The following is a 17,696-nucleotide window of genomic DNA, read 5'->3' as shown; positions in this document are numbered from 1 at the left end:
ATGCACTAAATCGAAAAAAAAAATGTTTCCGTTGTTTTAACTTAAATTTATTATAAATAGTGATGTGATCGGTTTTTTCTCTCTCGGAATAATGTATAAAAAAGAAGATGTGTTATGATTGCAAATATAAGACAACTATCCACAAAATACAAAATGACACAGACATTAACAACTTTAGATCACCGTAAGGTCTTCAAGAATGAACAAAGCCAATACTGCATAGTCAGCTATGAAAGATCCAAATAGGACAACGTAAAACAATTCAAACGAGAAAACTAACGGCCTTATTTATGTAAAAAAAAAATGAACGAAAAAAAAAATATGTAACACACAAATAAACGACAACCACTGAACTACAGGCTCCTGACTTTTTCTTTTTCTTTCTAAATGCAGCTACATAATGTTATTTGAGTGTTTATCATTTTTAGAAAACCAGAGACTCAATGTTGACTGTCATTGAAGTGAGAAGTTTAGCGCTATAGAACCAGGTATAGTCCACCATTTTCTACATTTGAAAATGCCTGTACCAAGTCAGGAATATGACAGTTCTTGTCCATTCGTTTGTGATACGTTTTGTTATTTGATTTTGCCATGTGATTATGGACTTTCCGAATTGGTTCTCCTCTAAGTTCAGTATTTTTGGATTTTACTTTTATGTTTGGCAATTTTCTAAAATACTGTCATTTGTTGTAAGCGGCTAAAGCGTATTTTAATTTTTTGTCCATTCAATATGAGCATCATCAGCCACTTTTTTTTATTAACAAATTCATCGTGTTTTGTGTGTCCTCTCTACAGAAGTAAATAGTCATTCATAACCGATTTTCACACTGTGATAATGTTTCGAAGCATAAAAATCATTCTGTGACTCAAATAAATAGATACATTTTACTATCCTGTAATTTGTTCAATCAGGAACTATCAATCAATTTAAAACTCAGATTTACAATTAAGTGTAAAAACACTGCAAGAATTACAAATTTTCCAATTTTAATACCTGCTGTTTAGATTCATTACATTAAAGCACTAACGCATTCAACAACCCTGTTTAGATTGACCATATTTAACACTATGTTTACTTCTTTTCAATATGAATACAGACAAGGCGCCATTTATTTTATGCAGTCTTAAATTTCAACTTCAGGAAACTGTTATATATTAAACAGGCGTTCTTTATTGCGGATTGAAAAAACAGATAAATATTTATTTCGTTTATTGAGAAATAAAGATATTTTATTTTCGAAATAGAATAACTGTTGAACTCATCTCGGGTGAAACTTAATAGAAATGATCAGAAATCATTAGAATTCATTAATTGGACATGAAATTGAAAAGCAAGTCTTATCGGAATTCATCGGATTTTACTCTGCGTTAGATATTATATGCATTGATTCTTAATTGAACAAAATCACATCTTTTGTCTATTTAATTATAAATGTCAAAGCTAATAAGAAAAATGAATTTAGTGAAACAAAACATCAGATAAAAGGTTCTACGGCATACTTCCGGACTTTAGAAGTGCACTGAAGGAATACCGTGGTGTTCGGTACATATTTTGTTTTATACTTAAAATGTCAGATTTTAATGAACTTTTTCACATCGATATAAGTACATTACTGACGCAATTATTGGAATTGAAAAAAAATCATCATATCGTGTTATAACTATAAAGAATCAACAAGCAAGTATTAAAGAGTCTTAAGTATTACGTAATTTACAAGATGTAGGACGAGAGAAAAAGATGTCCGCACGTTATATGTATGTTCATGTAAACTTGTAATTGCTAATGATCGTAATAGCTACAATGATAAAAGCAGTTGGTGTGAACTGAAGCAAGGTTTCGAATATTAAGATTGTAAGTATATTCAATATCATTTCCGTCTGAATAAATTGATAAATATGTTTTTACGATTGTGGCGAATTACGGTTGGATGTTCTTGTTTTCAAATTTTGATGGAGTTATCATTTTTAAGAGAAATAACTGTATAATTATTTTTTTAAGACAAATACAACACCTGAAGGATTCATAATAGAACGACGATGTTTTATCAAAGTATCAAGTGTTTATGTTCTATGGCATGCTTAGGCTTATTCTATGACACTTTTTTCATTTGAAAAACAAAACTGTCACAAAATCTGTGAGTTATTTGCACAATTCTTACGTCTTCCTATTCTGGTTTTGTTAGATTTTTTTTATATATAAATTGCGCCATAATTTGAGATTTTACATATTTACGTTCGGATTTTTCATTTCTTTTTTGGATTTCCAATTTAAATTGGCAAGTAATTAATGACGACAAATGCATTTTAAGAGTGCACCACCGTGCAGATATGATTTCAATGATGTAATTTTCCTCACAAGCAATAAAGTGCACCCAGTATATTAAGAGCTTTTGCATAATTTATATATGGCCGTCTAAGAAATTGTACGTCGAAAGAAGACTATGATAATTTTTTCTGTAATCAAATGCACCATCTTCCAGAAGGTAATCCAGTCTAAATGGGGATAATTTTGGACAGTATGTCATGTCAATTACACGAAGGACTGTGGGAAATAATGTTTAACATAACCAGAGAAAGAGTTAATATGTCAATGTAGGTTATACAGCTATTGATATCACAATGATAAGATAAATGTTAGTACTGTTATACTTAATTTCACTCTTTATCGTTTCAAGATATATGAGCGGTATACTACCGTTGCCTTTGTTTTTTTTATAGTTTCAAGACTTCTAAGCTTTTCACTGAACTGATACGTTATTTGAGTTTTGAGTTGTTACCTCAAAATGCTAAACTGTACAGTCCACAGCCTGCTGCAAGACAAATCGACTGTCTATACCTTATGTCTTTTTTTTCTATTTTAAAGTTTGTATAAGTTTGTTTTTTTCAAATATTTTGACCTCGAACATCACAGAAGAGATATGCTTGTATTGTCGTCATGCGCGTATGTGTACAAGTCGATACTTTTTTTTAACTTCTTCTAAATGCTTCATTTTACTCTGATTTAGCAGCAAATGCCAATTTACTGTATTTGAATAATGAAAATGTGGATTGACCCCTCAGCGTTTCAATTTCTTGGATAACACGCTACCCTGATTTGACTTTTGAAATGGAATGTTTGAGTTATATGATGTTTGATTCTATGGCAATAATTTATTTTAAAGTGATATTTTACGCCCACCGTTTTATAAATAACAATACTATTCACAGTACAAATAAGATAAAAAAAAAAAACTGTCTTGTAAATCTTTCTTTATAGCTAAATACACATACAATGTTTTCATGATGATGAGATAACAGTTTTGTATAACCCGGGAATGAAAATCTACTATTTGTCGCTTTAAAACAAAATTATTTAAGTAAATTCAAGAAAATATGTAAATTTTTAACCAAATCATCACTAACTAAAATCTCAGCATGGGCCGTCTTATGAGTTTGTCATGCTATTATCTAGTTAAATACTTAATGTATCTATATTCAATAGTTAAGTAGGCTTACAATGATTTTTGCACCATCATTCTATTTCAAGCTTGCATCAATAACATTTATATGCCTCGATAAGAACATCATTTTACAAATCATTTCTATATTAAAAAGATTAAATCAATGTCGATGACTTTTCAAGTAATTTTCAGATGAATTAAAAACTTTTACATTAAACTTTTAAAATGGATTGTGTTTTTAATTCTAACTGCTATTGTGTTTATCTATTAAGGCAGAATTTACCAATACACATTCCGTAATTGAGGCCGTCATGCGTTGGTTCTTAACGTTCAATATGTTTACTTAAAGACAAAAGTAGGTTTGCTAAAGAGACTCAAACATTATCATCTATGAAATAGAGTATAGGAGAATGACTGGGAAATATCATCAAAAATAATAATCATTGTCTTTTTGTTACAGGTATATTTGAACAGAAGGTTCTTAGAAACCAATCGATTCTTAAGGGCAGAGATTTACTAAATCACCACACGCTGTTCTAATTAGACTGTTTAACCTAGGCATCAATGAGGACGTCAGGTGCATTGTGACGTTGTAATAACTCGGATTTTTTTTTTTACATGAGTAGTCCCGTTTACTATGTTGATTATCTGCGCACGGAACATAGTATGAATAAATCTCTGAATAAATCCTTTTCGAAAACATTTTGTCTAATTCGATGAAGATCTTACTGCAGTAGAATGCAATAGTAAAAATTTAGAAATGTGGACTTTGTATATTGTGAACTGCCTTGTGAAAATTACAACATTAAGAAGATGACAACTGTTATACTGTGGAAAGTTCTGGTTTTCTGTGGCATCATAGGTGAGTTATTTTATACTTTTCGTCTTCTTACATTTATCTTACTAGTTTGTAGATGAAAACTATTTTAAATATTTGACATTGTTTCGAGACATCTGCATGTCCAGTTAGGAAAATTAAAAGGCTTATGTAAACGTGTGCGTATATATTTTATTTTTCTAAATTTCTACGTATTTAAAAGTAAGCTCTTTGAACCAGATTTAAACATTTAAAATCGAGTCTTTTCAAATAGTATGCATGCATTTTTTTATGGAACTTTCTTTTATCTATGGTATAATATTAAAAAAAGAAAGATTACTTTGTACTTTACGTATTTATAATTGCATTGGTAATCAAATTCATTATTTATTTATGTGTCATAATGACGAAGTAACAAGATTACGACAGAAGTTTATACCAAATTACAATAGTGTAAACCCTAGAGAAGATAAGATGAAAGGTCAGCTGTCTTTGTAATGTACAAGTTTTGAATAATTTGGAAAATTTCACTTAAAAAACTCGGAATTGCTGTGATAGTATATTTTTTGCCAAAAGGTCAAATGTACTTTTACATAACAAATTCAATAATTGGGTTATATTTTCCCTTTCTATCTTGTTCAATATTGATTGTTATATTTGTCTGCCTCTCCTATAACAGTGTAAATTGTCATGAGTGTTAATACTAAGATAATTTAAAGTTCTGAAGCCTACGTTTTGAACGTATTTTATGTGACTTACCGACATTAGACTATTTATCGGGTTTGTTATAACATGACCAACACGACGGGTGCCACATGTGGAGCAGAATCATCCTACCCTTCCGAAGAACCTGAATTCACCCCAAGTTTTTTTTGTTTTTCTTGGGGGGGGGGGGGGGGGTGTTGCTTAATCTTTAGTTTTCTATGTTGTGTCTTGTGTACTTCTATTTGACTGTTTGTCTTTTAATTTATAAGTCATGGCGTTGTCAGTTAATTTTGATCTATGAGTTTGACTGTCCCTCTGGAATCTTTTGCCCCTCTTTTATGTTGCTTCCTATTGCTTCTTTTCAATATATATGTATTTAAATTGATAAAAGTGAAAAGTTCAGCCCTACGTTATTATCCTGATTTAATTGTAGTTTCAATCATTTTATATTTTTATAACCCGTCTCCCCTTTCCACGCATACACACACACACACACACACTAACAAAATTATTAATTTATCGAAAAGAAAAAAACGAAAACGAATAAAGTCACTCACTCAAATACGTTCGTTTTTGGATATATATATTTATTTGCTTGTCACCTTCAGAGGTTAAAATGATTAAATGACTAAAATATGAGATCAAAACCAGCAGGAAAATACATGTACAATGTCGGCATCCCCATTCGTTCATAAAAGGAGTTAATTTTGCATACCCTACACCTCGTTCATCAACAGAAATATATCATGGCAGTTAAATAACCAACCTCGGTAATTAAATATTTATAAACGTAGGAAAAAAGTTTGGAAGGCCACATGGATTGAACAATAAATTGAAATTGTATTTCTTTGATACTGCCATAAACGAAAATTCAAACATTGTTAGATTTTTCCGTTATTCGTCATTCATCCAAAGAAATCCGACGTTTTGAAAATGACTAGTACTCTTGACCATGAAACATATCCAGTTTTGATGTTTAGCTTTGATGACTATTTCCATTTAAAGTTGAATTTTGTCAGCGATTTTTCGTTTGGTTCTGATTTTTTTTGACAGTGTTCGCTTTTATCTATTATATATTTAATTTGATGCTTGATCATATGAATCATTTATATATTATTTTTTTTTGAATATATATATATATTTTTTTTTTTAGAAATTATTGAAATCAGTAGGCTTCCATTTTGTTTAAGCATTAAATATTGTATTGAGCAATTTTCACTTCACCTGTTTTATTTATGAATTCATTATTCATCCAATTTTTATATAGTTAAAAATTTAAGACTTGTGTACTGGAAATCATATTGTTCAATAATTTAAATACTCGCTATTCTAAATGCCCTGACAGTCATTTCAAAGAATACACGTAAAAAGTAACAATAATCTTTAACAGGAGAATTAACTTGATTTATGATTTTGTTTAGATGTTTCTGAGTATTTTGTCTTATAATAAAACACCAGGCATCTTCTGGAATTTCCAGGAATCAGGTCGCTAAAATTTACAATTGTCAATATTGCAAGACTCAAGATCCAGATGATAATACTTTGATCAGGAACTGGTATTATTTTTTTTTAAACTTTAACTACTTTTATTTTTCTTGTGAGAATCAAAAAAGTTATCAAAGATACCAGGATTATAATTTAGTACGTCAGACGCTCGTTTCGTCTACATAAGACTCATCAGTGACGCTCATATCATAATAGTTATAAAGCCAAACAAGTTCAAAGTTGAAGAGCACTGAGGATTCAAAATTCCCCAAAGTTGTGCCAAATACGACAAAGGTTATCTATTCCTGGGATAAGAAAATCCTTAGTTATTCGAAAAATTCGAATTTTTGTAAACAGAACATTGATAAAAATTACCATATAACTGATATTCATGACAACACTGAAGTGCTGACTACTGAGCTGGTGATACCCACGGAGACGAATCGTCCACCAGCAGTGGAATCGACCTAGTGGTGTGAAAAGTTTTTAAAGGAACCATAATTATAATTTAGCACGCCAAACGCGCGTTTCGTCTACATAAGATTCATCAATGACGCTTATATCAAAATAGTTATAAAGCCAAACAAGTATAAAGTGGAAGAGCATTGAGGATCCAAAATTCTCAAAAGTTATGCCAAATACGGCTAAGGTAATTTATGCCTGGGATAAGAAAATCCTTAAATTTTCGAAAAAAATCAAAATTTTGTAAACAGAAAATTTATAAAAATGACCACATAATTAATAATCATCTAAAGAGATAGGAAAGGCTTATATTAACAGTGGTGATTGATTATATATAAGTAATCTTTTTTCAAGTGTAACCCCTGGCACGCACATACACACAAACAAACAGCTTGTGACGTCAATACATATAAAATAGAGACTTTGTAACAGCTTTATATTTTGGGTTTTGGAAATCAAATTTGGTCTCAGAATATTTCAGGAGATACGTGAAGGTTTGCGTTGGAACAAAGAAAAATCACAAAAATACTGAACTCCGAGGAAAATTCTAAACGGAAAGTTTCTTATCAAATGACAAAATCAAAAGATAAAACACACCAAACGAATGGACTACAATTGTCATATTTCTGACTTGGTACAGGAAACAATATTTTTTAATAATTTTTAGTAAAAGTTTTGTATTTGGATTAACCTGAAAGTACGAACACGTTTTCTAGATGTTAGGTAACGTTGTTACAAATGAAAATAAAATCTGAAGAGTTCAAATGTTTAGAATAAGAAAATTCGTATTCTGTTTTCGGACAAAGAATGGCAGAATTCAAAGTGAGACCTCATAAGTTACTGCTACAAAAAAAGAAGACGTGATATGATGCAAATGAGACAACTCTCTACGAGAGACAACATTACACAAATATTTACAATTATAGATAAAGACAACAGTAATATACCGGTGTTCAAAAAGTCATAATCGATAGCGAGGAAACAAATCCAGGTTACAAACAACAACCGAGGAAAACACATCAAACACAAATAGGTCACTGTAATGTCTTTAACAATGAGCAAAGCTCATACCGCATAGTCAGTTTTATAAGGCCCTATATCACAAATGTAACACAATTCAAAGGAGAAAACTTATGGCCTTATTGATTTAGTCGTCAGTTATGTTTTGTAAAAATTATTTAAGGGATGGAGAAGTTTACACATAACAACTATATAGTCCCAGTGTATCACCTCCAATTAAACGACACACTGGTAATAGCATTAATATTAACCTTATATGAAATAACTCCCGTTTCTTGTAGATAAATTAAGCAAATTGTTTAGCTAGCCTATACTCCTGGTTAACCATATAAGACAACTGCATCAAGTTTCTGTCATAAAGATTGTACTTGACATTTGTACTCAATTTTATCCAACAATTTTTATATCAGGATCTAGGTTACAAAAGTAGAATTAATTCTGTTCTTTGTACGATATTTCTCAGTGCAAGTCTTTTATTCTCTAGTTCTTCACCTGAAGGAAATACACTAGAATGTTTTGGTATTAAGTTTATATGTCACTATATTTGAATATTATCATAATTAATGAAATCTAAAAAAATCAGTTTCTTATTCCTCAGGTGGACCAGTTACTAGTATTATAATGAATCTTTTACGGATTCAATGTCATTTACAAGTTAATTGCGACATTGTTTTTAATTACTATGCATTGTGTGTAAAACCAGTTAAATTTGCATGGGAACCGACTATGCTCCTTTTAACACTAACTTTTTTTCATATGATAAGTTGTTATATTGTCTTCACATCCAGGTTGAACAAGATATAGCAGCTATTCTCCTTACCATACATAGATAGTGTTCCTTGAAATATTGTTAACCAACTTTTTTTTGCGTGCGATTTACTGTCGCAACTTTCGCAAGTAAAACATATAACACAAACATGCACCAATTGGATCTCCCTTATATCAATACTTCACGGCAACAAAAAAATCGCGAAAAATAAATTGCCGCAATTATAAATCTATGTCTGTTAAGACTAAGCATCTATAGTGACGTAGGCGAAAGTAATACCGATAAGTTATCAAATCTATTGGAGTTTCGTTTTTCAGACGTTGATTTCAAGCATTGCGCCAACTTTCAAAGACGTTAAACCAATCCGTGAAGCAAGATCAAATAATTTTACCAGAGCACATGAGATCACCAACAGCTTTTAATGACGTTTGTGATGCTCTGTGTTTAGTTTGAATCCCTTTGGTATCTTTCGTCTAACTTTTTTTTCCATTATCTCTTTTTTTCGAAGATCGGTTTGAAATCGGTGATACATAAAATGTTAGGATTTCGGCCACAATATTCATTATTTTGTGAAACATTTCCGACCCGACCTCACCAAACTAACAGATAATCAATTATGTTTTATGTTTTTTTAATTCTAAAAATGTACTTATTATTGTTAATTTCAACCCTTGTATTTTATTCTGATAAACAAGTCATATAAACTCTATTTGTTCATGAACATCTACCATTAATCATAAAACAATTACCATGATTACATTTTAGATAATATAATTACAATCTTTATTGCTATAAGCTGTTTCTAACAGTTCCCTGAAGACAATTTAAATTGCTGTAACCTCTAACCCCTAATGGCTTCTGCTTCGAAATATATAGATGTTAAAGTAACCTAATTTGACGAATGGTGCTCGGATGTATAAAACTATTTACAAATTAAGCAGAAAATGTGCTATTTTTAACCTCTGCGGAATTTATTTAAACTGATTTTTATTTGTACTATTGGTGGCAAATTGAAGTCAATTGCATTTATTTATTGACACGCGATTCATGGTTAATTTGTATTTAAACAATAATTCGTTTTGTTATTATCCGATGCAATTTCATTTAAGACCAGACTTCCTATCCCTAGAGAGAAATCAGATATGAACTATGATTTTTGCTTTATGAAGAAAATATTCTTTTGCCATCTTGGGCCATTTATCATCTTGTATTATTTGTACACTTTCAACCACCTAACCTAAGTTAAACATTTCAAAGTAATTTGATCAAGAAATTTCAATAATTGGTGCAATTAAATCTCGTTTTAATCCATATACTCGCAACAACACATTAATTAACAAAATAAAGTGTAAAAATCTAAATAATACAAGGCAAAAGGAATCATATCAAAATAATCTTAATGTGAACGTTAGTTGTTTCTGGATAAACTTAGTCAAGTAAGTTTGAGATCAAACGTTTCGTAAGCCAAAGATATTTGTGTTGTTAACATTCAACCTATTAGGTCCCAAAACAGTTAGAAAGCATAATTTATGAACGTAATATTACAAACAAAACTGAAATGAAAGGTATATATAGCACTGCACCTCTTATACCAATACCTAAGTAATATGGTATATTCTTTTTGAAACATCCATGGATGGTAGAAGGCAGTTTTTTGTCTGTCTATTGTTTTTTTATTGCCTTCTATATATCATTTAAATATATATTTGGTATTGGAAAGCATGTATGCAGCCTGTAATACCGTAGTTGTTGTTGCTTAGTATTTGTCATATTTGGCTTTTGTTTATTTTTGTCATAAATCAAGCCGTTATGTTTTCATTTTAATTTTCACCTTTCGGGACATCACATAGCTTACTAAGTGGGATGGGGTTTTCATATTTTTGAAGACTGTACGTGTATTCTGTAGTTGCCGACATCTGCACATTTGGTCTCTGTTGGATAGTTGTCTGATTGGCAATCAACCCACACCTTATGTTATATTGGTAGTATTGCCACGGAATAGCTTATAGCACGCACTAAAAAAAACATGTGATACCTTCCTCGGCGGAAATCGGGGAAATATGTACTTCTGACCAATTCTGTATCTTTCCATCGTTGTCCATACATAGGATAATTGTGCTTTTGATCGACCTTATCTATTTATAGAAAAAGAGAGATGAAAGATACACAAAGGCTAACCAAACTCATAGATTGAAAACGAACTGACGATGCCATATCAAAACCCTTTTTAAAGAAATAACCAGTACATAAAAGAAACTTCAAACAACATACAAAGACTATCATAATCGAAAAAGATATAGAGCAAACGCTTTTATGATTATCAAGAGGGCACTTTTGCTTCATTTCCTCTATGGTAACCAACTACAACCAGATCTATATTCCTATAGACTGTCTTCAAAATTAAGGAAATGTTATACAAGATAGATTTACAGCAATGCTTAACATGAAGAAATCTAATTAGTTCCCTTTACATTGATTGACTGAAATTTAATGTCATATTTTGTTTACAAAGCCTTTAGCATAAAACTTCATTCTTTGAGCCTATACATTATATCGATAGTATAATATCTTCTTAGAAAAAAGATACCATAAGTTACCAATAAATCACATTTGGTCTAATTCACTTTGTATAAGCGTCAACATCAATTATAAACAATGCTGCTCGCCCATTAAGCGCGTTTCAGTCCAATTGCTCGTTCTAAGACAGAAACTGTCTACAAATTGTATTAGAAACGTCAACGACGGTGGAGCACAATTAAATTAGCCTGATCATATTAGAGCTAATCAAATAAGACTTAACCAACTCATTTCATCTACGATACTTTACAAATTATAGAATATGTTAAAATACAAATTGTTCTGGACGTCTTTTAGTCTAGCTTTGTAGCCTTTAGAGAACGATTATATAAGAAAAACATAAGTTAAACCAAAAAGAAGAGAAATATTTATATTTCAATATCTTTTAGTCTAACAAAAATCTTACGATTATAACTCTACACGCATACTGTTCGATAGATAATCAGAATTAGTCACGCAATGGTTAGATGAAAACTCCTTCTAACTTATTAGACTTGTTGTAACCAAATTTTGTAGAAACCACCGAAGGAGTTTTATATTGGTATTTTTAGTGCAGATTCACAGTTAGGAAAATAGAAATATAATCACGCAGGACATTTATCAAAATTGATGTTATTCTTCGGTTCTCTATTCTCAAAACTCACAGTTTACAATAGGTGAACATGAATCGGGTTTCAAAATCAATTTCGTCTTTCTCTTATGATGTCTGGAAAAGAAAAAGTCGTATTTGTTAATTACTTTTTTAAGCATTCCTTACGACTGAACACTGAATAATGTAACAAGATAGAAAAGTTCCGAAGCGTCAATGTTAAAACAAAAACAAATACTGTAAAATAGTATACACAACGCAAAAATGATAGCAAGCTGGGGGAGAGAATATAACAAGGTCATGTGGATAATTATGTTATGTTAGCTGGAGAAGACTAAGTTGTTTCATTTGTGTCTCATCCGTTTATACAGGTTGTGAACATTAAAATATGTTTTGACTGAACTAACAGAACATAACACGGATTTGAAGGTTAAATCCAATAGGATCTCCAATTCAATCAGAGTCATACCAGTTGTTCTGAAAGAGAAAAGAAATTGTTTATGATAGTCAATGATAAATATGAGTATTGTTAGCATCATTGCCACATTTATAGAATTTTTTATATGTCTTTCCTCAAGTCTCAACAAATGCAAACTGAGCTTCAAATTCATTATAGAATATTAAAACTAACCCATGGCTATTTTTAAGTTTATGTTAAATGAAAATAGTTTCTAAACTTTAAAAAAAAGTATTTAAAAATTCCTTAATCTGTATCTGATAAATCATGAATCCGTTTTCCTTCGATGAATATTTATTCACGGATTTAACAGATTTGAAAAAAGATAATTGAACACATCTAAGTTAAATAGCACTTCAAAGTATTTTTACGCATTATAGTTTGTAGGATCCTTGATGACACCTGGTCTGGTTCTTGTTAATTTTTCCATTCGTAGATACTTGAATACCCCTTTTGAATAAATGGATTTTGCACCGTTATTAGAATATAATTAAAAATTAATTTGAAAGATAGTTTTGTTATTCGTGATACATGTTTTTATAATCATTTTCAGGATGTGTCAAATTGGACGTTTGTCATTTCCCCGAGTTTCTACAAAGTGAAAGGATAGACGGTGAGCTACGACCTTGGATAACTAGATCCTGGTGGATTAACATAAGAGATAATCCTAGGATGAAGGAACAACATGAGATATATGTCAATGGATCTGATATGCGTGTTGTTTATAAAAAAGACGAAATTAATTGTGCACGTAAAAGTCGGAGATTCACACCATTTTCTAAATCAGACAAAAAAGAAGAATGTGCCATGACTAAAAAACACCATGAAAGGAAATGTATATCGCCAGAAAGTAATAAATTCAGAATAGCACAGTTTGACGACGGAGGGTAAATGTTTCTATGTTTTACAACTTTTTCGTTTGCAATTATGGTATTTAATTTTAGTTCACTTTTACCATTAAGAATGAAGATAATGATTTAAATAGAACAAATTTTGTCATCGGTAGATTTTCAACAAAAGTCTACAACCCAACAAAACGATGAAAAACAAAAAACACAAAACGAAACACAATACATCGACAATTTAAACTTTACAGACAACTATATAACTTGTAAACAATCAATTTATTCAAACAAATATTTCACGTTCCACATATTCAACACACTCATCATAGATACCAGGATTGAAACTTTGCAATCAGCTGTTTGACAACTATGTTTGTAATATATAAAAAAAAATGCTCATTTTAAAATGTTTCCCCAACTGTGAATAGGAAAATATACGCCACGAGCATAGTTCAAACTCACATTATCAGAAATAATAGACTGATCACTAGGTCAATATAATTTCCCTTTTGTGACGGATGGAGCATCAAGACCCCGGTATCACGGGATAACCAAGGAAACTAACAAGTGCATTACAGCGATAGGAAGTTAGTGGTCCTAGCCACTATATAAAATGACAAAATTGATTAGCGAATTAAAAAGTTAGGACAGTTGAAGGAGAGGAAAACGAGATTTAAGTCAGGTAAAAGACTAAATTAAATGCAATATGTCTGTGTTTATATGGGACACATACAATCCATTACAGCTAACAACCAAGTCAAAATTGCGACCACATAGAAATTGAAAAGAGAAGCAAAGGATCCCAAAGGGACAATCAAACTCATAATTCGAAAATAAACTGACAACGCCATAGCTAAAACAAATAAGACATACAGACGAACAACAGTTCATAGAACGTAACATAGAAAATAATTTAAAAAAAATGAGGTGATCTCTGGTAATAAACTCGAAAAAGTCTTCCATAAATCCTTGATTTAACCGTTTTCTTGCATGGAGCCAACTGTATAAATGTAATCCGGAAACAGAAGATAATCTAAGGAATTTTGAATCAACTGAGCTATATGCTCAAAATTCTATCAAGTTATTTTTCTTTCACAACGTTACGTAAAATTGTAATTCTGTTATAAACATCATGTAAACTTTTAATCATGTTATTGAGGTTGTGATATTGATAGATATGGTATTTGTTAGTTAATTATTATAAGTAAATTACAATTAAATTTGATATAAAACTAGTACTGATCTTACTTTAAAATCAATCTTCTTTTCAGAAAAGTAAATATAATTCTCTTATGTGTCAGTGATTCATTTGTCAACTTTATATTACTGAAATACCTATTACTTTAATACCATTTAGATACGAGGCATTCTAAAGTTGCATTTTCTTCTTTTGTGTCCGTCGTAATAGAAATTCTTTCTGAACGCACCAGCCTTTCATGGGAATAAGAGAACAAATCTCTTGACACATTCCAAACTCAATCAGTTTTCCACGCCAACATTTTACTACTCATGTAAATGCATTTTTGTGATTTGTACTGGTAATATTTCTGGTATCCTGTGGATAAAAGCGAATCATAATTTCAAGATACTTGGACAACATATTAAAGAATAATTCTGAAATGAATACCCCAGGAAATTAATTTTATTGATGTAATTAAGCACGAACTAATTGAACCGGGATCATCCATTCATCCATCACATACTCTTAATTATTCCTGTAACAGTATATTTAATTATGTAGGATTGAAAATGATGGATCAAGAGTTTTCTTAACCATTTCAGGAAATGAAATAAGCCTAAATTGTAAAATTCAATTCGCTAAGATATTGAGTACCTGCTCACATAAGCTAAATGTGTTCTAAATGGAGCGAGTATTTTTAAGACCTAACTGACTTTCTAACGGCACTTTTCGAAACAGATTTTGAATTCTAATTAACTGCCAAAAATTTCTTCGGCTAAATCTTTTGGGAAATTACGATTTCTACAAAAAATACTCTGCAATATACTGATCAATCAAGGAAACTATTTCTATAGTACTTTTCAACTTAAAGTTTTAGAACAATGATGTTTAAAAATCCATAAGTATTCAAGAGTTTAACACACGCATAAAGAATAACTTCAGTGTTGACATGAATATCAATAATATGGTCATTTTTGTCGAGCCTTCGACTTTAGTCGAAAAAGCGAGACTAAGCGATCCTACTTTCCGTCGGCGTCGGCGTCGTCGGCGGCGTCAACAAATATTCACTCTGTGGTTAAAGTTTTTGAAATTTTAATAACTTTCTTGAACTATACTGGATTTCTACCAAACTTTGACAGAAGCTTGTTTATGATCATAAGATAGTATCCAGAAGTAAATTTTGTAAAAATAAAATTCCATTTTTTCCGTATTTTACTTATAAATGGACTTAGTTTTTTCTGTGGGGAAACATTAAATTCACTCTGTGGTTAAATTTTTTAGAATTTTAATAACTTTCTCCAACTATCCTGGGTTTGTACCAAACTTGGACAGAAGCTTGTTTATGATCATAAGATAATATCCAGAAGTTAATTTTGTAAAAATAAAATTCCATTTTTTTCCGTATTTTACTTATAAATGGACTTAGATTTTTCTGCAGGGAAACATTAAATTCACTCTGTGGTTAAATTTTTTAGAATTTTAATAACTTTCTTAAACTATCCTGGGTTTGTACCAAATTTGGACAGAAGCTTGTTTATGATCATAAGATAGTATCCAGAAGTAAATTTTGTAAATAATTAAATCCATTTTTTCCATATTTTACTTTTAAATGGACAACACACTTTAAATCTAAAAATTAACTGTACTTTCTTGATATAACTAGGTTTAAAAGAAGGACGAAAGATACCAAAGGGACAGTCAAACTAATAAATCTAAAACAAACTGACAACGCCATGGCTAAAAATGAAAAAGACAAACAGACAAACAATAGTACACATAACACAACATAGAAAACCTAAGAATAAACAACACGAACCCCACCAAAAAAAACTAGGGGTGATCTAGCCTTAAATAAAGCACATTTGCAGCTACTTGAAAGACTGTAACTTTGGTTTCTGCCAACTGCATTTATTTCTGCACGTGATAAGTCATCTATTATAATGTGAACGATACATTTGATACCACGGACAAAAAAGATATTTTAAAAAAATCTGTATTAATGTAATAAAATATAGTATGTATTCCATCCAATGATCTAGAAAAAATACTGAATATATATATGTATTATATTTATGCGAGCCTTAAAAAGGATTTCATCAGCTTAGAGAACAAGCCGCAAAATGCTTACTGCAATTGTCACAATGGTTCTTTTTATAATACAGCTAACGTTTAACGTTAAACGTTGTATTTCTATACACGAGAAACTCTGAACGAAGAACATATCCGTTATTCGTACTCTTTACCACATTTTGTCTTCCACGACGGCAAAGTACAATACATTAAAAGAACTGTCATGGTGCTGATTAGAAATAATTGGAAAATGTTGCAATATATCGAAATATAAAGCATCAAGTAATGCCACACAAAAATGTATTCAAATCATTGAAAGTGCCATTAATTATATTTTTTTTTACAGAATTGTCTACGTCTGCATGAGTTTTACCTTACGGAGTAACAACGTTATACAGGTGACACAAGGTAATATTAAAAGAACAATAGTATATTTGTAAAAGCCGTAAAGAACCATTTACAGAGAGATTGATTTTTACTTTTTCGAATTCTTTCCCTTAGGAAGGATTAAAACTTTTAAAGCCAACGCAGTTGTAAGCTTAATTTCATCTGTTTATAATGCATGTTCATGTTTTTTTATATCTTCGAATTTGATTGGATCTCTTTTAAGACAAATAAAAACTAACAAAAACAAAACTATCACATGCATGACAATACTGTTATGCGAATTTGTAACGAATTTAAAATCCTAATTCAAAGAATTATCAGATTAAAACCATGCTTGACATTTTATATTACAACGATGATATAAGATCATATATATAGCATCGTAGTATAAAGTATGCAGGCGTTTGAGTTAAAATACGTTATTCATAAAACTGTTAAATTCATTTTTTGAAATTACATAATAATGTGAAATAATGCGATAATAAAATCAAAATTTACTGTTAACAAAACCATTTGCATGTTATACAATATATATTTTTTTCTTCAAATATGATAACATTTGAAATTAACTCCTACATGGTTTAGTATTTCCCTATTTAATGTGTAATGTATCAAAGTAATTTACTGAAGAGAACTTCTTATATGCTTTGTTACAACAGGAGGAAACAGAAATCACGAAGATAGAATTTTATAGAACCAACCTATTGCATAAATTATTTACTCTCAACCCAAACATGAATGTGATATAGACTTTAATATTTAGCCTGAAAAAATTGTCTGCAGTGATTCAACTATAGACAAGCGAGTTGGCTTGCATTAAAAACATACAAGAGACAGGTTTATTTTAAGACTTTATCACAAGTTTGATCAAATATATATATATATATATATAT

At 30.5% G+C, this 17,696-nt stretch overlaps 1 protein-coding gene across 1 annotated transcript in view; it reads left to right on the top strand.

Annotated features, from left to right (window-relative positions):
• Window positions 1-4,076: 4,076 nt before the first annotated feature.
• Window positions 4,077-17,696, top strand: part of LOC134697795 (uncharacterized) — a 70,714-nt gene continuing 57,094 nt past the window's right edge. The window contains exons 1-3 of the mRNA XM_063560079.1: window positions 4,077-4,302; window positions 12,875-13,208; window positions 16,763-16,824. Coding sequence (XP_063416149.1) covers window positions 4,254-4,302; window positions 12,875-13,208; window positions 16,763-16,824 — 445 coding nt within the window. The 5' untranslated portion in view covers window positions 4,077-4,253. The remainder of the gene's footprint in view (window positions 4,303-12,874; window positions 13,209-16,762; window positions 16,825-17,696) is intronic.

This window comes from Mytilus trossulus, chromosome 14, assembly GCF_036588685.1.
Source record: "Mytilus trossulus isolate FHL-02 chromosome 14, PNRI_Mtr1.1.1.hap1, whole genome shotgun sequence".
Classification (NCBI taxonomy): Eukaryota; Metazoa; Mollusca; class Bivalvia; order Mytilida; family Mytilidae; genus Mytilus; species Mytilus trossulus.
This window is presented reverse-complemented; position numbering and strand designations above follow the sequence as displayed.